The sequence below is a fragment of the Oncorhynchus mykiss genome, chromosome 31, assembly GCF_013265735.2.
Source record: "Oncorhynchus mykiss isolate Arlee chromosome 31, USDA_OmykA_1.1, whole genome shotgun sequence".
NCBI lineage: Eukaryota > Metazoa > Chordata > Actinopteri > Salmoniformes > Salmonidae > Oncorhynchus > Oncorhynchus mykiss.
Window position 1 is genome coordinate 209,735 of NC_050571.1, and position 15,604 is coordinate 225,338.

Genomic DNA, 15,604 nt, shown 5'->3' on the forward strand with positions numbered 1-15,604 from the left:
ACAAGATGCCTTATGACCTTGTCATCGCAACAAGAAAATGTCTGTATATCTGTATGCACTTAGTCTTCCTCTGTCCCAGTACTATCATGTAGCATTTGTATAGGTATGTATGCCTTTTGTATGAATAAATATTTGTGATATTTAACACTAATCACTTCCTTGTTATTCAAAGGCAGTATGAGATGATTTGAGGAAGACAACGAAAAAATTATCCAGAAACAGAAAATATTTATTAGTATTCATCAATAAGTCCATACTGTTGCTCAAACATTACACATTCATAATTTGTATACATTAATTTTCTTAAAAAAAAAAGATTCTTAGGTACTTGTGTACTTTTATAGCCAGTAGTTATGAAAGTTAAGCGCTCATGAGCCAAAAGTGGTGTACTACATCATACATGTGTACTATGTCATTGCCCCGCCTCTCGCTCTGCTGTGTGTGCAACCTTACTAGCTGTCACTCAAATGGAGAGGGCCCGAAGCTCAGAACTCTAATTGCTTGGGGGCTGGCCCATGTCTTTCAAACGAGGGATTTCGTGGCTAATTGAGATAAAAATAGTAATTCTGCTCATAGATTATCTCATGTTTATAAACGGGATGGTCAGAGGCCTTGAATGCTGATTGGCTGACAGCCATGGTATATCAGACCATATACCACAGGTATGAGAAAACATACATTTTTACTTCTCTAATTACATTGGTAACCAGTTTATAATAGCAATGAGGTTTGTGATATATGACCAATATACCACGGCTAAGGGCTGTGTCCAGGCACTCCGCGTTGCGACGTGCCCTATGCCACACCCCCCCCTCGTGCCTTATTGCGTAAACTAACTACACATTGACACATCCAGCCCAAAACGGGGAGGTTTAAAAAACAAAACAGCCGTCAAAGTTCCTGAGCATGTCTTTAAGTGTAATTATACCAATTTTTTTGTGCAAATTTGGCTAATTTTATGAAGTTAATTTTTTCAAGCATACAGACAGACATTGATATCCACAGCAATCCTGTCTTTTCACAATGTCAAGAGAGAGCCAAGTAGCAGCTCTCCCTCTAGCCAAGGATGATCACTTCCAAGTAACGACTGCAAAATAACGTGGACCCCCCCCCTCATCACACTAGCAACAACTTCAATTTGAAGCAATGAATTTTCATTCTGAATTTAAAATATATATATATATATATATAATGTAGCGCCATAACTGAAATCAATTAACCTGTAGCGAAGAATCAAGATTCAGGGAGATTACTTTGAGATTGGCTTTTTTTTAGTAGTCTAGTTAACAGAAAACAAAAGATGATTTTGAAAAAGATTTAAATATTTCCAAATCGTAAGCCTAAATCTAAAGTAACTGAAGATACGTAGTCAGTCTCATCTACAGTGTGAGAAACACAACTATATGAAGGTCAAGGAATTACGACAGGAGAAATGCTTCCTGTAATGTTGTCGACTCTTGTAAATGGAATAGACAGAAGTGCACGAGGGGTTAAAAGAGTCCATAAGTCCCTGGTCTAAATTAGTACACTATATAGGGAATAGGGCTCTGGTCTAAAGTAGTACACTATATAGGGAATAGGGTTCTTATAGGGCTCTGGGCTAAAGTAGTACACTATATAGGGAATAGGGTGCCATTTGGGACTTAAACCACTGAGTTGGAGGGAAATGGTGGGTAGGCCTACAGATCTAGGATCAGCTTCCCCTCTAACCAATCCTAACCTTAGCCCTTATTGGGAAAATGCTCAAAACTGACCCAATATCAGCGTGGAACTCCCTCGTCCCCTACGGCTATGACAGTATTCAGTAGGTCACGAAAACAACTCGAGTCATTTCTGGAGACATGAACCAGTCTCTTGTACTAGCTAGCCACCAATAAAAGGACAGGACCGACCAACACCAACGTCAGCCGTGCCCAGTAGATCACCTGCTGGGTGGGACTGGTGTGGTCCTGTCCCCAATGCTGCCACATGCCTCCAACAAGATCAACCCAGTTACTCAGTTTACATTCTCTGCTGGTACAGTAACCACTTCTATAGCGTTTAGCCTCTTCCATTTGAACTGATAAGACCACGACAGGTTGGAGGGAGGAGAATGGAAACTAGCCCGGCGCGTTCACCTCCCTGTTAGAGTACTGTACTGAAGGAGACAAGGAAAGGAAGCTAGTGAGGACTATTGAGACTCAGCCCAGACACTTGTGTTAGAAGACACGAGTCTAAAAAAGGTGCCGCATGGTCAATCCGATGTCTGCGGCGGCAGCACAGCGCGTTACTGTGTCGCGGCAGCACAGAGTGTTACTGTGTCGCGGCAGAACAGCGAGTAACCGTGTCGCGGCAGTACAGCGAGTTACTGTGTCGCGGCAGAACAGCGAGTTACTGTGTCGCGGCAGAACAGCGAGTTACTGTGTCGCGGCAGAACAGCGAGTTACCGTGTCGCGGCAGCACAGCGCGTTACCGTGTCGCGGCAGTACAGCGTGTTACCGTATCGCGGCAGTACAGCGCGTTACCGTGTCGCGGCAGCACAGCGCGTTACTGTGTCGCGGCAGCACAGCGCGTTACTGTGTCGCGGCAGCACAGCGCGTTACTGTGTCGCGGCAGCACAGCGCGTTACTGTGTCGCGGCAGCACAGCGCGTTACTGTGTCGCGGCAGCACAGCGCGTTACCGTGTCGCGGCAGCACAGCGCGTTACCGTGTCGCGGCAGCACAGCGCGTTACCGTGTCGCGGCAGCACAGCGCGTTACCGTGTCGCGGCAGTACAGCGCGTTACCGTATCGCGGCAGTACAGCGTGTTACCGTGTCGCGGCAGTACAGCGTGTTACCGTGTCGCGGCACCGTGTCGCGGCAGAACAGCGTGTTACCGTGTCGCGGCAGTACAGCGTGTTACCGTGTCGCGGCAGCACAGCGCGTTACTGTGTCGCGGCAGTACAGCGCGTTACCGTGTCGCGGCAGCACAGCGCGTTACCGTGTCGCGGCAGTACAGCAAATTACTGTGTCGCGGCAGAACAGAACGTTACCGTGTCGCGGCAGTACAGCGAGTTACTGTGTTGCGGCAGAACAGCGAGTTACTGTGTCGCGGCAGCACAGCGCGTTACCGTGTCGAGGCAGTACAGCGTGTTACCGTATCGCGGCAGAACAGCGAGTTACCGTGTCGCGGCAGCACAGCGTGTTACCGTATCGCGGCAGTACAGCGCGTTACCGTGTCGCGGCAGCACAGCGCGTTACTGTGTCGCGGCAGCACAGCGCGTTACTGTGTCGCGGCAGCACAGCGCGTTACTGTGTCGCGGCAGCACAGCGCGTTACTGTGTCGCGGCAGCACAGCGCGTTACTGTGTCGCGGCAGCACAGCGCGTTACTGTGTCGCGGCAGCACAGCGCGTTACTGTGTCGCGGCAGCACAGCGCGTTACTGTGTCGCGGCAGCACAGCGCGTTACCGTGTCGCGGCAGCACAGCGCGTTACTGTGTCGCGGCAGCACAGCGCGTTACCGTGTCGCGGCAGTACAGCGCGTTACCGTATCGCGGCAGTACAGCGTGTTACCGTGTCGCGGCAGTACAGCGTGTTACCGTGTCGCGGCACCGTGTCGCGGCAGAACAGCGTGTTACCGTGTCGCGGCAGTACAGCGTGTTACCGTGTCGCGGCAGCACAGCGCGTTACTGTGTCGCGGCAGTACAGCGCGTTACCGTGTCGCGGCAGCACAGCGCGTTACCGTGTCGCGGCAGTACAGCAAATTACTGTGTCGCGGCAGAACAGAACGTTACCGTGTCGCGGCAGTACAGCGAGTTACTGTGTTGCGGCAGAACAGCGAGTTACTGTGTCGCGGCAGCACAGCACGTTACCGCGTCGCGGCAGTACAGCGCGTAACCGTGTCGCGGCAGCACAGCGCGTTACTGTGTCGCGGCAGTACAGCGAGTTACTGTGTCGCGGCAGCACAGCGCGTTACCGTGTCGCGGCAGTACAGCGTGTTACCGTATCGTGGCAGTACAGCGCGTTACCGTGTCGCGGCAGAACAGCGAGTTACCGTGTCGCGGCAGCACAGCGAGTTACCGTGTCGCGGCAGCACAGCACGTTACCGTGTCGCGGCAGTACAGCGCGTAACCGTGTCGCGGCAGCACAGCGCGTTACTGTGTCGCGGCAGTACAGCGAGTTACTGTGTCGCGGCAGCACAGCGCGTTACCGTGTCGCGGCAGCACAGCGCGTTACTGTGTCGCGGCAGCACAGCGCGTTACTGTGTCGCGGCAGCACAGCGCGTTACTGTGTTGCGGCAGCACAGCGCGTTACCGTGTCGCGGCAGTACAGCGTGTTACCGTATCGCGGCAGTACAGCGCGTTACTGTGTCGCGGCAGAACAGCGAGTTACCGTGTCGCGGCAGTACAGCGTGTTACCGTGTCGCGGCAGTACAGCGTGTTACCGTGTCGCGGCAGAACAGCGTGTTACCGTGTCGCGGCAGTACAGCGTGTTACCGTGTCGCGGCAGTACAGCGTGTTACCGTGTCGCGGCAGTACAGCGTGTTACCGTGTCGCGGCAGAACAGCGTGTTACCGTGTCGCGGCAGTACAGCGTGTTACCGCGTCGCGGCAGTACAGCGTGTTACCGTGTCGCGGCAGCACAGCGTGTTACTGTAATGCAGCCTCTGCAGAAGTCAGAGCAAACATACTTTTTGGAGCTTCCCAGAGCCGTTGTGAAGGAAGGTGTCGAGAGAGTGAGTTTGTGTTTATTCAGGACCTCCCACCCTCACCTACCGTCAACCAATCATGTCAATGCGGAGCTATACGGAGCCCCCCCACATTGTTACAACATTTGAGAGGTGCACAGCGATGCGGTATGGAGCTTGATTCGGACTCTGCACGCCTCCGGAGCCTCGTCGCACCCTCCATATGGTCTCCACCATTTGATCAGATTCAGTATAAAATTGTCTTTAACTGTAATGGTTCATCCCCTAGATCACTGTCACACCTAGAGTCACAAAATTACCAGGTTTTCCAGAAATCCTGGTTGGAGGATTCCGGGTTTTCCTTCTTAGGGTAATCTTTCAATTTCTGGAAAACCTGGTAATTTTAGTTAACGGATTTTGCACCCACAACCACAGATCTAGGATCAGATTCCCCTACCTCAATAAGATCTGATCCCAGATCTGAGTAGGGACAACCAGACCTGGGTTCAAATAGTGCCAGCCAGGCATGCTCAATCCATCCCAGATAAAGTCTTTGAATCAAGGCAGGACTGACAGGGGCCAACGTCTACTTCCTCCCACTGGCACCTCGCATTCTGTGTTTAAGTTTCTAGGATCAGCTTCGCCTGCGCCAATCCTAAACACATCAGCATCTAGGGGAAGCTTCACCCTACACTGGCAGCTCAGACATACTGTTGTTTCTTGTGAGCCTGTGAGGCCAGGCCTTTGGCTTTCTCCTTAGCCGCCAGAGCCGTCTCCCTGGCCCTCTCCGTAGCATGCTCAGCCAGGGTCCTGGAGGGGGTATCACCTGGAGGGGGGGGGAGAGAAAAAAACATGGTGGTTAGAGAAGGGACTGGTTTCAGCACCTGGTTTAGACCTGGGACACCAGCCATTGTTCCCCTGTAATGAGGGCCTGGTTTAGACCTGGGACACCAGCCATTGTTCCCCTGTAATGAGGGCCTGGTTTAGACCTGGGACACCAGACATTGTTCCCCTGTAATCAGGGCCTGGTTTAGACCTGGGACACCAGCCATTGTTCCCCTGTAATCAGGTCCTGGTTTAGACCTGGGACACCAGCCATTGTTCCCCTGTAATCAGGGCCTGGTTTAGACCTGGGACACCAGCCATTGTTCCCCTGTAATCAGGGCCTGGTTTAGACCTGGGACACCAGCCATTGTTCCCCTGTAATCAGGTCCTGGTTTAGACCTGGGACACCAGCCATTGTTCCCCTGTAATCAGGGCCTGGTTTAGACCTGGGACACCAGCCATTGTTCCCCTGTAATCAGGGCCTGGTTTAGACCTGGGACACCAGCCATTGTTCCCCTGTAATCAGGTCCTGGTTTAGACCTGGGACACCAGCCATTGTTCCCCTGTAATGAGGGTATGGTTTAGACCAGAAAAGCAGCAGTAGTCTGAACCTCGTAGGGTAAGAATTAAATGTAGTCGTTGAATATTATTGTAATCGATGAGAAAACTAGACTCCAGCATGTCTTGTTGCTATGAAAGATTATGGCGAATAGCCCGTCCCTTTAATAACACATTGAACTGTAAACTAGAGTAGTAATAGCCCGTCCCTTTAATAGCACATTGAACTGTAAAACTAGAGAGTAGTAATAGCCCGTCCCTTTAATAACACATTGAACTGTAAAACTAGAGAGTAGTAATAGCCCGTCCCTTTAATAACACATTGAACTGTAAAACTAGAGTAGTAATAGCCCGTCCCTTTAATAACACATTGAACTGTAAACTAGAGTAGTAATAGCCCGTCCCTTTAATAACACATTGAACTGTAAAACTAGAGTAGTAATAAGCCGTCCCTTTAATAACACATTGAACTGTAAAACTAGAGAGTAGTAATAGCCCGTCCCTTTAATAACACATTGAACTGTAAAACTAGAGTAGTAATAGCCCGTCCCTTTAATAACACATTGAACTGTAAAACTAGAGTAGTAATAGCCCGTCCCTTTAATAACACATTGAACTGTAAACTAGAGTAGTAATAGCCCGTCCCTTTAATAACACATTGAACTGTAAACTAGAGTAGTAATAGCCCGTCCCTTTAATAACACATTGAACTGTAAAACTAGAGTAGTAATAAGCCGTCCCTTTAATAACACATTGAACTGTAAACTAGAGAGTAGTAATAGCCCGTCCCTTTAATAACACATTGAACTGTAAAACTAGAGAGTAGTAATAAGCCGTCCCTTTAATAACACATTGAACTGTAAACTAGAGAGTAGTAATTGCCCTTCCCTTTAATAACACATTGAACTGTAAAACTAGAGTAGTAATAGCCCGTCCCTTTAATAACACATTGAACTGTAAACTAGAGAGTAGTAATAGCCCGTCCCTTTAATAACACATTGAACTGTAAAACTAGAGAGTAGTAATTGCCCTTCCCTTTAATAACACATTGAACTGTAAACTAGAGAGTAGTAATTGCCCGTCCCTTTAATAACACATTGAACTGTAAAACTAGAGTAGTAATAGCCCGTCCCTTTAATAACACATTGAACTGTAAAACTAGAGTAGTAATAGCCCGTCCCTTTAATAGCACATTGAACTGTAAACTAGAGTAGTAATAGCCCGTCCCTTTAATAGCACATTGAACTGTAAAACTAGAGAGTAGTAATAGCCCGTCCCTTTAATAGCACATTGAACTGTAAACTAGAGTAGTAATAGCCCGTCCCTTTAATAGCACATTGAACTGTAAAACTAGAGAGTAGTAATAGCCCGTCCCTTTAATAGCACATTGACCTGTAAAACTAGAGTAGTAATAGCCTGTCCCTCACCTACAGCAGTTCATACATCTGATTCAACGGTTTCCACCCCAACACAGTCCCGTTTCCACCCCAACACAGTCCCGCTAATAATAAGGAACTGAACTGATCGCCCCACCTTATTTTACAGCGTAATAAATCAACTGGCCTCCATCTTACCTTGCATTTTGGCCAGGACATATTCAAACCCTTTCATGGTCTTTGTAACACTGGTCTTGAACCGGGCAAGGCCGAATTCCTGTAAAATGAGGCCAGACATTAATTAAAGTTATCACTAACAGGAATCTGTTTAGACACAGAAGAAGCTTCCTCACTAACACATCAGTCATACCATCACGACAAGACCATCACTCCCCATCAGTCATGCCATCACAACAAGACCATCACTCCCCATCAGTCATGCCATCACAACAACACCATCACTCCCCATCAGTCATGCCATCACAACAAGACCATCACTCCCCATCAGTCATGCCATCACAACAAGACCATCACTCCCCATCAGTCATGCCATCACAACAAGACCATCACTCCCCATCAGTCATGCCATCACAACAACACCATCACTCCCCATCAGTCATACCATCACGACAAGACCATCACTCCCCATCAGTCATGCCATCACAACAAGACCATCACTCCCCATCAGTCATACCATCACGACAAGACCATCACTCCCCATCAGTCATGCCATCACAACAAGACCATCACTCCCCATCAGTCATACCATCACGACAACACCATCACTCCCCATCAGTCATACCATCACAACAAGACCATCACTCCCCATCAGTCATGCCATCACAACAAGACCATCACTCCCCATCAGTCATGCCATCACAACAACACCATCACTCCCCATCAGTCATACCATCACGACAAGACCATCACTCCACCATCAGTCATACCATCATGACAAGACCATCACTCCACCATCAGTCATACCATCACGACAAGACCATCACTCCACCATCAGTCATGCCATCACGACAAGACCATCACTCCCCATCAGTCATGCCATCACGACAAGACCATCATTCCCCATCAGTCATACCATCACAACAAGACCATCACTCCCCATCAGTCATACCATCACAACAAGACCATCACTCCCCATCAGTCATACCATCACAACAAGACCATCACTCCATCAGTCATACCATCACAACAAGACCATCACTCCCCATCAGTCATACCATCACAAGACCACTCCCCATCAGTTATGCCATCACAACAAGACCATCACTCCCCATCAGCCATCAGATGGCTGGCTACACACTATAGATGGCTGGCTACACACTATAGATGGCTACACATCTACATAGACAGTTACACACTATAGACGGCTACACACTATAGATGGCTACACACTATAGATGGCTACACACTATAGATGGCTACACACTATAGATGGCTACACACTATAGATGGCTACACACTATAGATGGGTAGATAGATGGTGGTGGAAAGATTGTCAAGTCAGGGGCTTTCTAGGGACCCCACCCTTCCAGTACCAGGGTGTGGATATGGTTTCCACTGGCCTGGATAACACACACACACACACACCTGTATAGCTCTGGAGAGCCCGTAGAGGTTAGACGAGATCCAGGCCTCTCTGTTAATCTCCGTCCAGCTGGTGTTGTCAGGGTTAATTCTGTACTCACAACGCTCCTCCACAGACTGACAGGGGAATCAAAACATAGCAAGACCTTATTATGATAGTATATGCAGCCCATGGAGTCTTATAATGTGATTTAACAACTGGTGTAGGAGATGTAGAGTAGTATTACGAGCTGGTCTTCATTGTGACTTCAGGGTACCTTCCCACCAGAGAAATACGGCTCAAATTCAAATAGATTCAGATTGAAAGATGAAGACTTGCGTTGGCTCCCTAAGCGAATGCCTAGGCTTTAGCTCAGCGGGCTAACACAGTCACAGACCAACAGGAGACCGACGTTCAATTCCCGGTCGGTCACACATACCATGGCTAATACGGTCACGGTTCAATTTCCAGTCGGTCACACATACCATGGCTAATACGGTCACGGTTCGAATCCCCAGTCGGTCACCCGTACCATGGCTAATATGGTGACGGTTCGAATCCCCAGTCGGTCACACGTACCATCATGCGTGCGTGGCTGATGTTCCAAGTCAGCGTTGTCATGGTTCTGTTCTGGGGGTCCACAATGGAATCCTCGATAATGTAGGCGTGCCTGGCCATGGTAACCGGCAGGTACTTCTCCATCCAGCGAGGGGTGCGGTTAGTTTTGGTCAGCAGTCGCCTAGAGACCAGACGGTTACCGGGAGTTACTTCCCTGAAGATGATGTCCTCCGTTAGGACATGGTTACTGTGGTGAGAGAAGAGATGACGATTGTAAAAACAGTATCAGAGACTTTCGGGAGAGAGAGGAGATGAGAGTTTATTGTATTACTGTTAGAGACATGCTGGGGAGAGAGGAGATGAGATGGGTGAATTAGATTGGATTCAGAGAGACTTTCCAGCTTAAAGGGATACTGCAAGATTATAGGTCACAACGATGTCTATACGTCTCTATGCTACAACATTGCGATGTCTACGAGTCTCTCTTTCTTACCTGTAGGGGTTGGGGGGGTAATCTTTCTTACCTGTAGGGGTTAGGGGGGTAATCTTTCTTAGCTGTAGGGGTTGGGGAGGGGTAATCTTTCTTACCTGTAGGGGTTGGGGGGGGTAATCTTTCTTACCTGTAGGGGTTGGGGTAATCTTTCTTACCTGTAGGGGTTGGGGGGGTAATCTTTCTTACCTGTAGGGGTTGGGGTAATCTTTCTTACCTGTAGGGGTTGGGGGGGTAATCTTTCTTACCTGTAGGGGTTGGGGGGGGCGTAATCTTTCTTACCTGTAGGGGTTGGGGGGGGGGCGTAATCTTTCTTACCTGTAGGGGTTGGGGGGGGGTAATCTTTCTTACCTGTAGGGGTTGGGGGGGGGGGTAATCTTTCTTACCTGTAGGGGTTGGGGGGGGGGTAATCTTTCTTACCTGTAGGGGTTGGGTGGGTAATCTTTCTTACCTGTAGGGGTTGGGGGGGTAATCTTTCTTACCTGTAGGGGTTGGGGGGGTAATCTTTCTTACCTGTAGGGGTTGGGGGGGTAATCTTTCTTACCTGTAGGGGTTGGGGGGTAATCTTTCTTACCTGTAGGGGTTGGGGGGTAATCTTTCTTACCTGTAGGGGTTGGGGGGTAATCTTTCTTACCTTTAGGGGTTGGGGGGGTAATCTTTCTTACCTGTAGGGGTTGGGGGGTAATCTTTCTTACCTGTATGGGTTGGGGTATCGCTCCCAGAAAGCGATGCAGACTTGGTCCCAGGAACTTTTCAGATGACCCACGCAGGCAAAGTACTTCACCATTGTTCCCGAAAAATGATGACTTCATATGTAACTTACACTTTGGCAAATACCTGCTAGAAGAACAGGACACGTGAGAATTCAAATTAGCTCGTACGTTATCAATTGCATGCACGTTCGCCCAATCAATCGTGAAATTAGAAGGCTGCACTAAAAAATAAACGAAACTCCTAGATAAAGCATAGGAAGTGGAATGGTGTGTTTTAAATGACAGCTGTCAATCAAATGTAGTGAAATTAAATCAGTAACGTGCGCACTAGTCACAGCTAACGTTTACCTATTCATAATATAGTTATATTTATGTCCATATATACCGCTCGATATGCAACGTATTTCTTCTAAGAACATCGTTAGTGACAGTTTGACAGGTAATGGAATACAAACTGAAATCTACAAACTGAAATGGTCACGTCCGCACGCAGTCCCTCGAGTCTTCCTAGAATGCTAAGATAAAGACCTAGCTAGCTAGCTTAGCATAGCGTGGGAGTCAACGCCATGAATGAATTAACTACATAATTTGACCGATTTTCATGAAGAAGAAGAAATAAAAAAAATAATAATAATGATTACCTCGTTGGCAACACCATTTACAGCGGAGATAAGTGCGTTTTCTACTACTTTTAGAAGAATGTAGCTTGCAGCTACATGACAAACTGACTTGGGCGGAAGGTCAGCAACAACGACATATCCGGTGCGAGGAGGGTAAGGAAGGAAGAGGCGTCGCGAGAGAAAAATAAAAAAGGAAGAGGCGTCGCGAGAGGTATAACTGACTCCAAAAATCTGTCTTTCTCCAGCAGGCGGCGTTGTTTCTGGGGAGGGACGATGGTGCAAGCGAAGAAGAAGCTTGAATCTGATGGTGGAGGAAATAAGGATGAATTGACTTTTGTCCCCAAAAGGATGGAAAAATAAGTACAATTATTTTGTTTTGAGCTACGGAACAGGACACCTGTCAAAATAGTAATTTTTGGAGTGTCAGATGATGTTGACATTTTAATGCAAAATAAATCGTGTGGTTAATGGAAGGGAGGATAATAATTATTCTGTTCTGTTGTGGAGTCCCTCCCGAACCGGGTGCAATTGGGATATGTGTAGGCTACTACCCTGTCGGAGCTTTTGTATCCAGGCCCTTGCAGTGTAAGATGTTAAATGTTTTGTCATGTAGTGTCTGCAGACGGAAGGTATGGAGCCAGAAAGCTGCCAAAAGGTTGAACGTATCGTAAGAAAAGCCATGCGCATCTGTGAACATACAAACACCATGTTACGATTACAAACTAACATTGTAGGGTTGAACAAATCTTGTGTTGCAATTCTGACATACAATAATACCTTTGAGTTTCGGCAGTTTCATCTCACCTACAAAAATAAAAGGTACTCCAAACGGCCTGCATGTTCGCGTAGCACACCTCACAGGCCGTTTGGAGTACCTTCCTTCCATTAACCACACGATTTAAATCAAATCAAATCAAATGTATTTATATAGCCCTTCGTACATCAGCTGATATCTCAAAGTGCTGTACATAAACCCAGCCTAAAACCCCAAACAGCAAGCAATGCAGGTGTAGAAGCACGGTGGCTGGGAAAAACTCCCTAGAAAGGCCAAAACCTAGGAAGAAACCTAGAGAGGAACCAGGCTGTCTGGGGTGGCCAGTCCTCTTCTGGCTGTGCCGGGTGGAGATTATAACAGAACATGGCCAAGATGTTCAAATGTTCATAAATGACCAGCATGGTCGAATAATAATAAGGCAGAACAGTTGAAACTGGAGCAGCAGCACAGTCAGGTGGACTGGGGACAGCAAGGAGTCATGTCAGGTAGTCCTGAGGCATGGTCCTAGGGCTCAGGTCCTCCGAGAGAGAGAAAGAGAGAATTAGAGAGAGCACACTTACATTCACACAGGACACCAAATAGGACAGGAGAAGTACTCCAGATATAACAAACTGACCCTAGCCCCCCGACACATAAACTACTGCAGCATAAATACTGGAGGCTGAGACAGGAGGGGTCAGGAGACACTGTGGCCCCATCCGAGGACACCCCCGGACAGGGCCAAACAGGAAGGATATAACCCCACCCACTTTGCCAAAGCACAGCCCCCACACCACTAGAGGGATATCTTCAACCACCAACTTACCATCCTGAGGCAAGGCTGAGTATAGCCCACAAAGATCTCTGCCACGGCACAACCCAAGGGGTTGACAGACAGGATGACCACATCAGTGAATCAACCCACTCAGGTGACGCACCCCCTCCAGGGACAGTATGAGAGAGCCCCAGTAAGCCAGTGACTCAGCCCCTGTAATAGGGTTAGAGGCAGAGAATCCCAGTGGAAAGAGGGGAACCGGCCAGGCACAGAGAGCAAGGGCGGTTCGTTGCTCCAGAGCCTTTCCGTTCACCTTCTCACTCAATCATATGACCCACTGAAGAGATGAGTCTTCAGTAAGGACTTAAAGGTTGAGACCGAGTTTGCGTCTCTGACATGGGTAGGCAGACCGTTCCATAAAAATGGAGCTCTATAGGAGAAAGCCCTGCCTCCAGCTGTTTGCTTAGAAATTCTAGGGACAATTAGGAGGCCTGCGTCTTGAGACCATAGCGTACGTGTAGGTATGTACGGCAGGACCAAATCAGAGAGATAGGTAGGAGCAAGCCCATGTAATGCTTTGTAGGTCAGCAGTAAAACCTTGAAATCAGCCCTTGCCTTGACAGGAAGCCAGTGTAGAGAGGCTAGCACTGGAGTAATATGTTCAAATCTTTTGGTTCTAGTCAGGATTCTAGCAGCCGTATTTAGCACTAACTGAAGTTTATTTAGTGCTTTATCCGGGTAGCCAGAAAGTAGAGCATTGCAGTAGTCTAACCTAGAAGTGACAAAAGCATGGATTAATTTTTCTGCATCATTTTTGGACAGAAAGTTTCTGATTTTTGCAATGTTACGTAGATGGAAAAAAGTGGTCCTTGAAATGGTCTTGATATGTTCTTCAAAAGAGAGATCAGGGTCCAGAGTAACGCCGAGGTCCTTCACAGTTTTATTTGAGACGACTGTACAACCATTAAGATGAATTGTCAGATTCAACAGAAGATCTCTTTGTTTCTTGGAACCTAGAACAAGCATCTCTGTTTTGTCCGAGTTTAAAAGTAGAAAGTTTGCAGCCATCCACTTCCTTATGTCTGAAACACATGCTTCTAGCGAGGGCAATTTTGGGGCTTCACCATGTTTCATTGAAATGTACAGCTGTGTGTCATCCGCATAGCAGTGAAAGTTAACATTATGTTTTCGAATGACATCCCCAAGAGGTAAAATATATAGTGAAAACAATAGTGGTCCTAAAACGGAACCTTGAGGAACACCGGAATTTACAGTTGATTTGTCAGAGGACAAACCATTCACAGAGACAAACTGATATCTTTCCGACAGATAAGATCTAAACCAGGCCAGAACTTGTCCGTGTAGACCAATTTGGGTTTCCAATCTCTCCAAAAGAATGTGGTGATCAATGGTATCAAAAGCAGCACTAAGGTCTAGGAGCACGAGGACAGATGCAGAGCCTCGGTCTGATGCCATTAAAATGTAATTTACCACCTTCACAAGTCTCAGTGCTATGATGGGGTCTAAAACCAGACTGAAGCATTTCGTATTCATTGTTTGTCTTCAGGAAGGCAGTGAGTTGCTGCACAACAGCCTTTTCTAAAATATTTGAGAGGAATGGGAGATTCGATATAGGCCGATAGTTTTTTATATTTTCTGGGTCAAGGTTTGGCATTTTCAAGAGAGGCTTCATTACTGCCACTTTTAGTGAGTTTGGTACACATCCGGTGGATAGAGAGCCGTTTATTATGTTCAACATAGGAGGGCCAAGCACAGGAAGCAGCTCTTTCAGTAGATTAGTTGGAATAGGGTCCAGTATGCAGCTTGAAGGTTTAGAGGCCATGATTATTTTCATCATTGTGTCAAGAGATATAGTACTAAAACACTTGAGCGTCTCTCTTGATCCTAGGTCCTGGCAGAGTTGTGCAGACTCAGGACAACTGAGCTTTGAAGGAATACGCAGATTTAAAGAGGAGTCCGTAATTTGCTTTCTAATAATCATGATCTTTTCCTCAAAGAAGTTCATGAATTTATCACTGCTAAAGTGAAAGCCATCCTCTCTTGGGGAATGCTGCTTTTTAGTTAGCTTTGCGACAGTATCAAAAAGGAATTTCGGATTGTTCTTATTTTCCTCAATTAAGTTAGAAAAAAAGGATGATCGAGCAGCAGTAAGGGCTCTTCGGTACTGCACGGTACTGTCTTTCCAAGCTAGTCGGAAGACTTCCAGTTTGGTGTGGCGCCATTTCCGTTCCAATTTTCTGGAAGCTTGCTTCAGAGCTCGGGTATTTTCTGTATACCAGGGAGCTAGTTTCTTATGAGAAATGTTTTTAGTTTTTAGGGGTGCAACTGCATCTAGGGTATTGCGCAAGGTTAAATTGAGTTCCTCAGTTAGGTGGTTAACTGATTTTTGTCCTCTGGCGTCCTTGGGTAGACTGGAAGGATATCAAGGAATCTTTGTGTTGTCTGTGAATTTATAGCAGAAACACACGGAACCAATACAAGCGCCCTCGAATTTAACAGAAGAGGAGGTGGAAGAGGAAGAGGCGCCCTCGTATTTAACAGAAGAGGAGGTGGAAGAGGAAGAGGCGCCCTCGTATTTAACAGAAGAGGAGGTGGAAGAGGAAGAGGCGCCCTCGTATTTAACAGAAGAGGAGGTGGAAGAGGAAGAGGCGCCCTCGTATTTAACAGAAGAGGAGGTGGAAGAGGAAG

The 15,604-nt window shown here is 47.4% G+C and overlaps 1 protein-coding gene across 3 annotated transcripts; it reads right to left on the reverse strand.

Moving 5' to 3' along the window:
- Window positions 1–206: 206 nt before the first annotated feature.
- LOC110504445 (PRELI domain-containing protein 1, mitochondrial) lies at window positions 207–11,543 on the reverse strand. Of its 3 annotated transcripts, none has more exons than XM_036970497.1 (7): window positions 11,388–11,543; window positions 10,729–10,873; window positions 9,565–9,790; window positions 9,009–9,122; window positions 7,602–7,680; window positions 5,356–5,470; window positions 207–2,137 (listed from the first exon to the last, which is right to left on the reverse strand). In XM_036970497.1, exons 2-7 carry the CDS (start codon window positions 10,818–10,820, stop codon window positions 2,125–2,127), a joined length of 639 nt encoding a protein of 212 aa, XP_036826392.1. In that variant the 5' UTR covers window positions 10,821–10,873; window positions 11,388–11,543; the 3' UTR covers window positions 207–2,124. The 3 variants fall into 3 exon arrangements, with proteins under 3 accessions (XP_036826392.1, XP_036826393.1, XP_036826394.1); XM_036970498.1 differs by having other exon boundaries at window positions 10,729–10,870; window positions 11,388–11,538; XM_036970499.1 differs by having other exon boundaries at window positions 207–5,470.
- Between the last annotated feature and the right edge of the window lie 4,061 nt (window positions 11,544–15,604).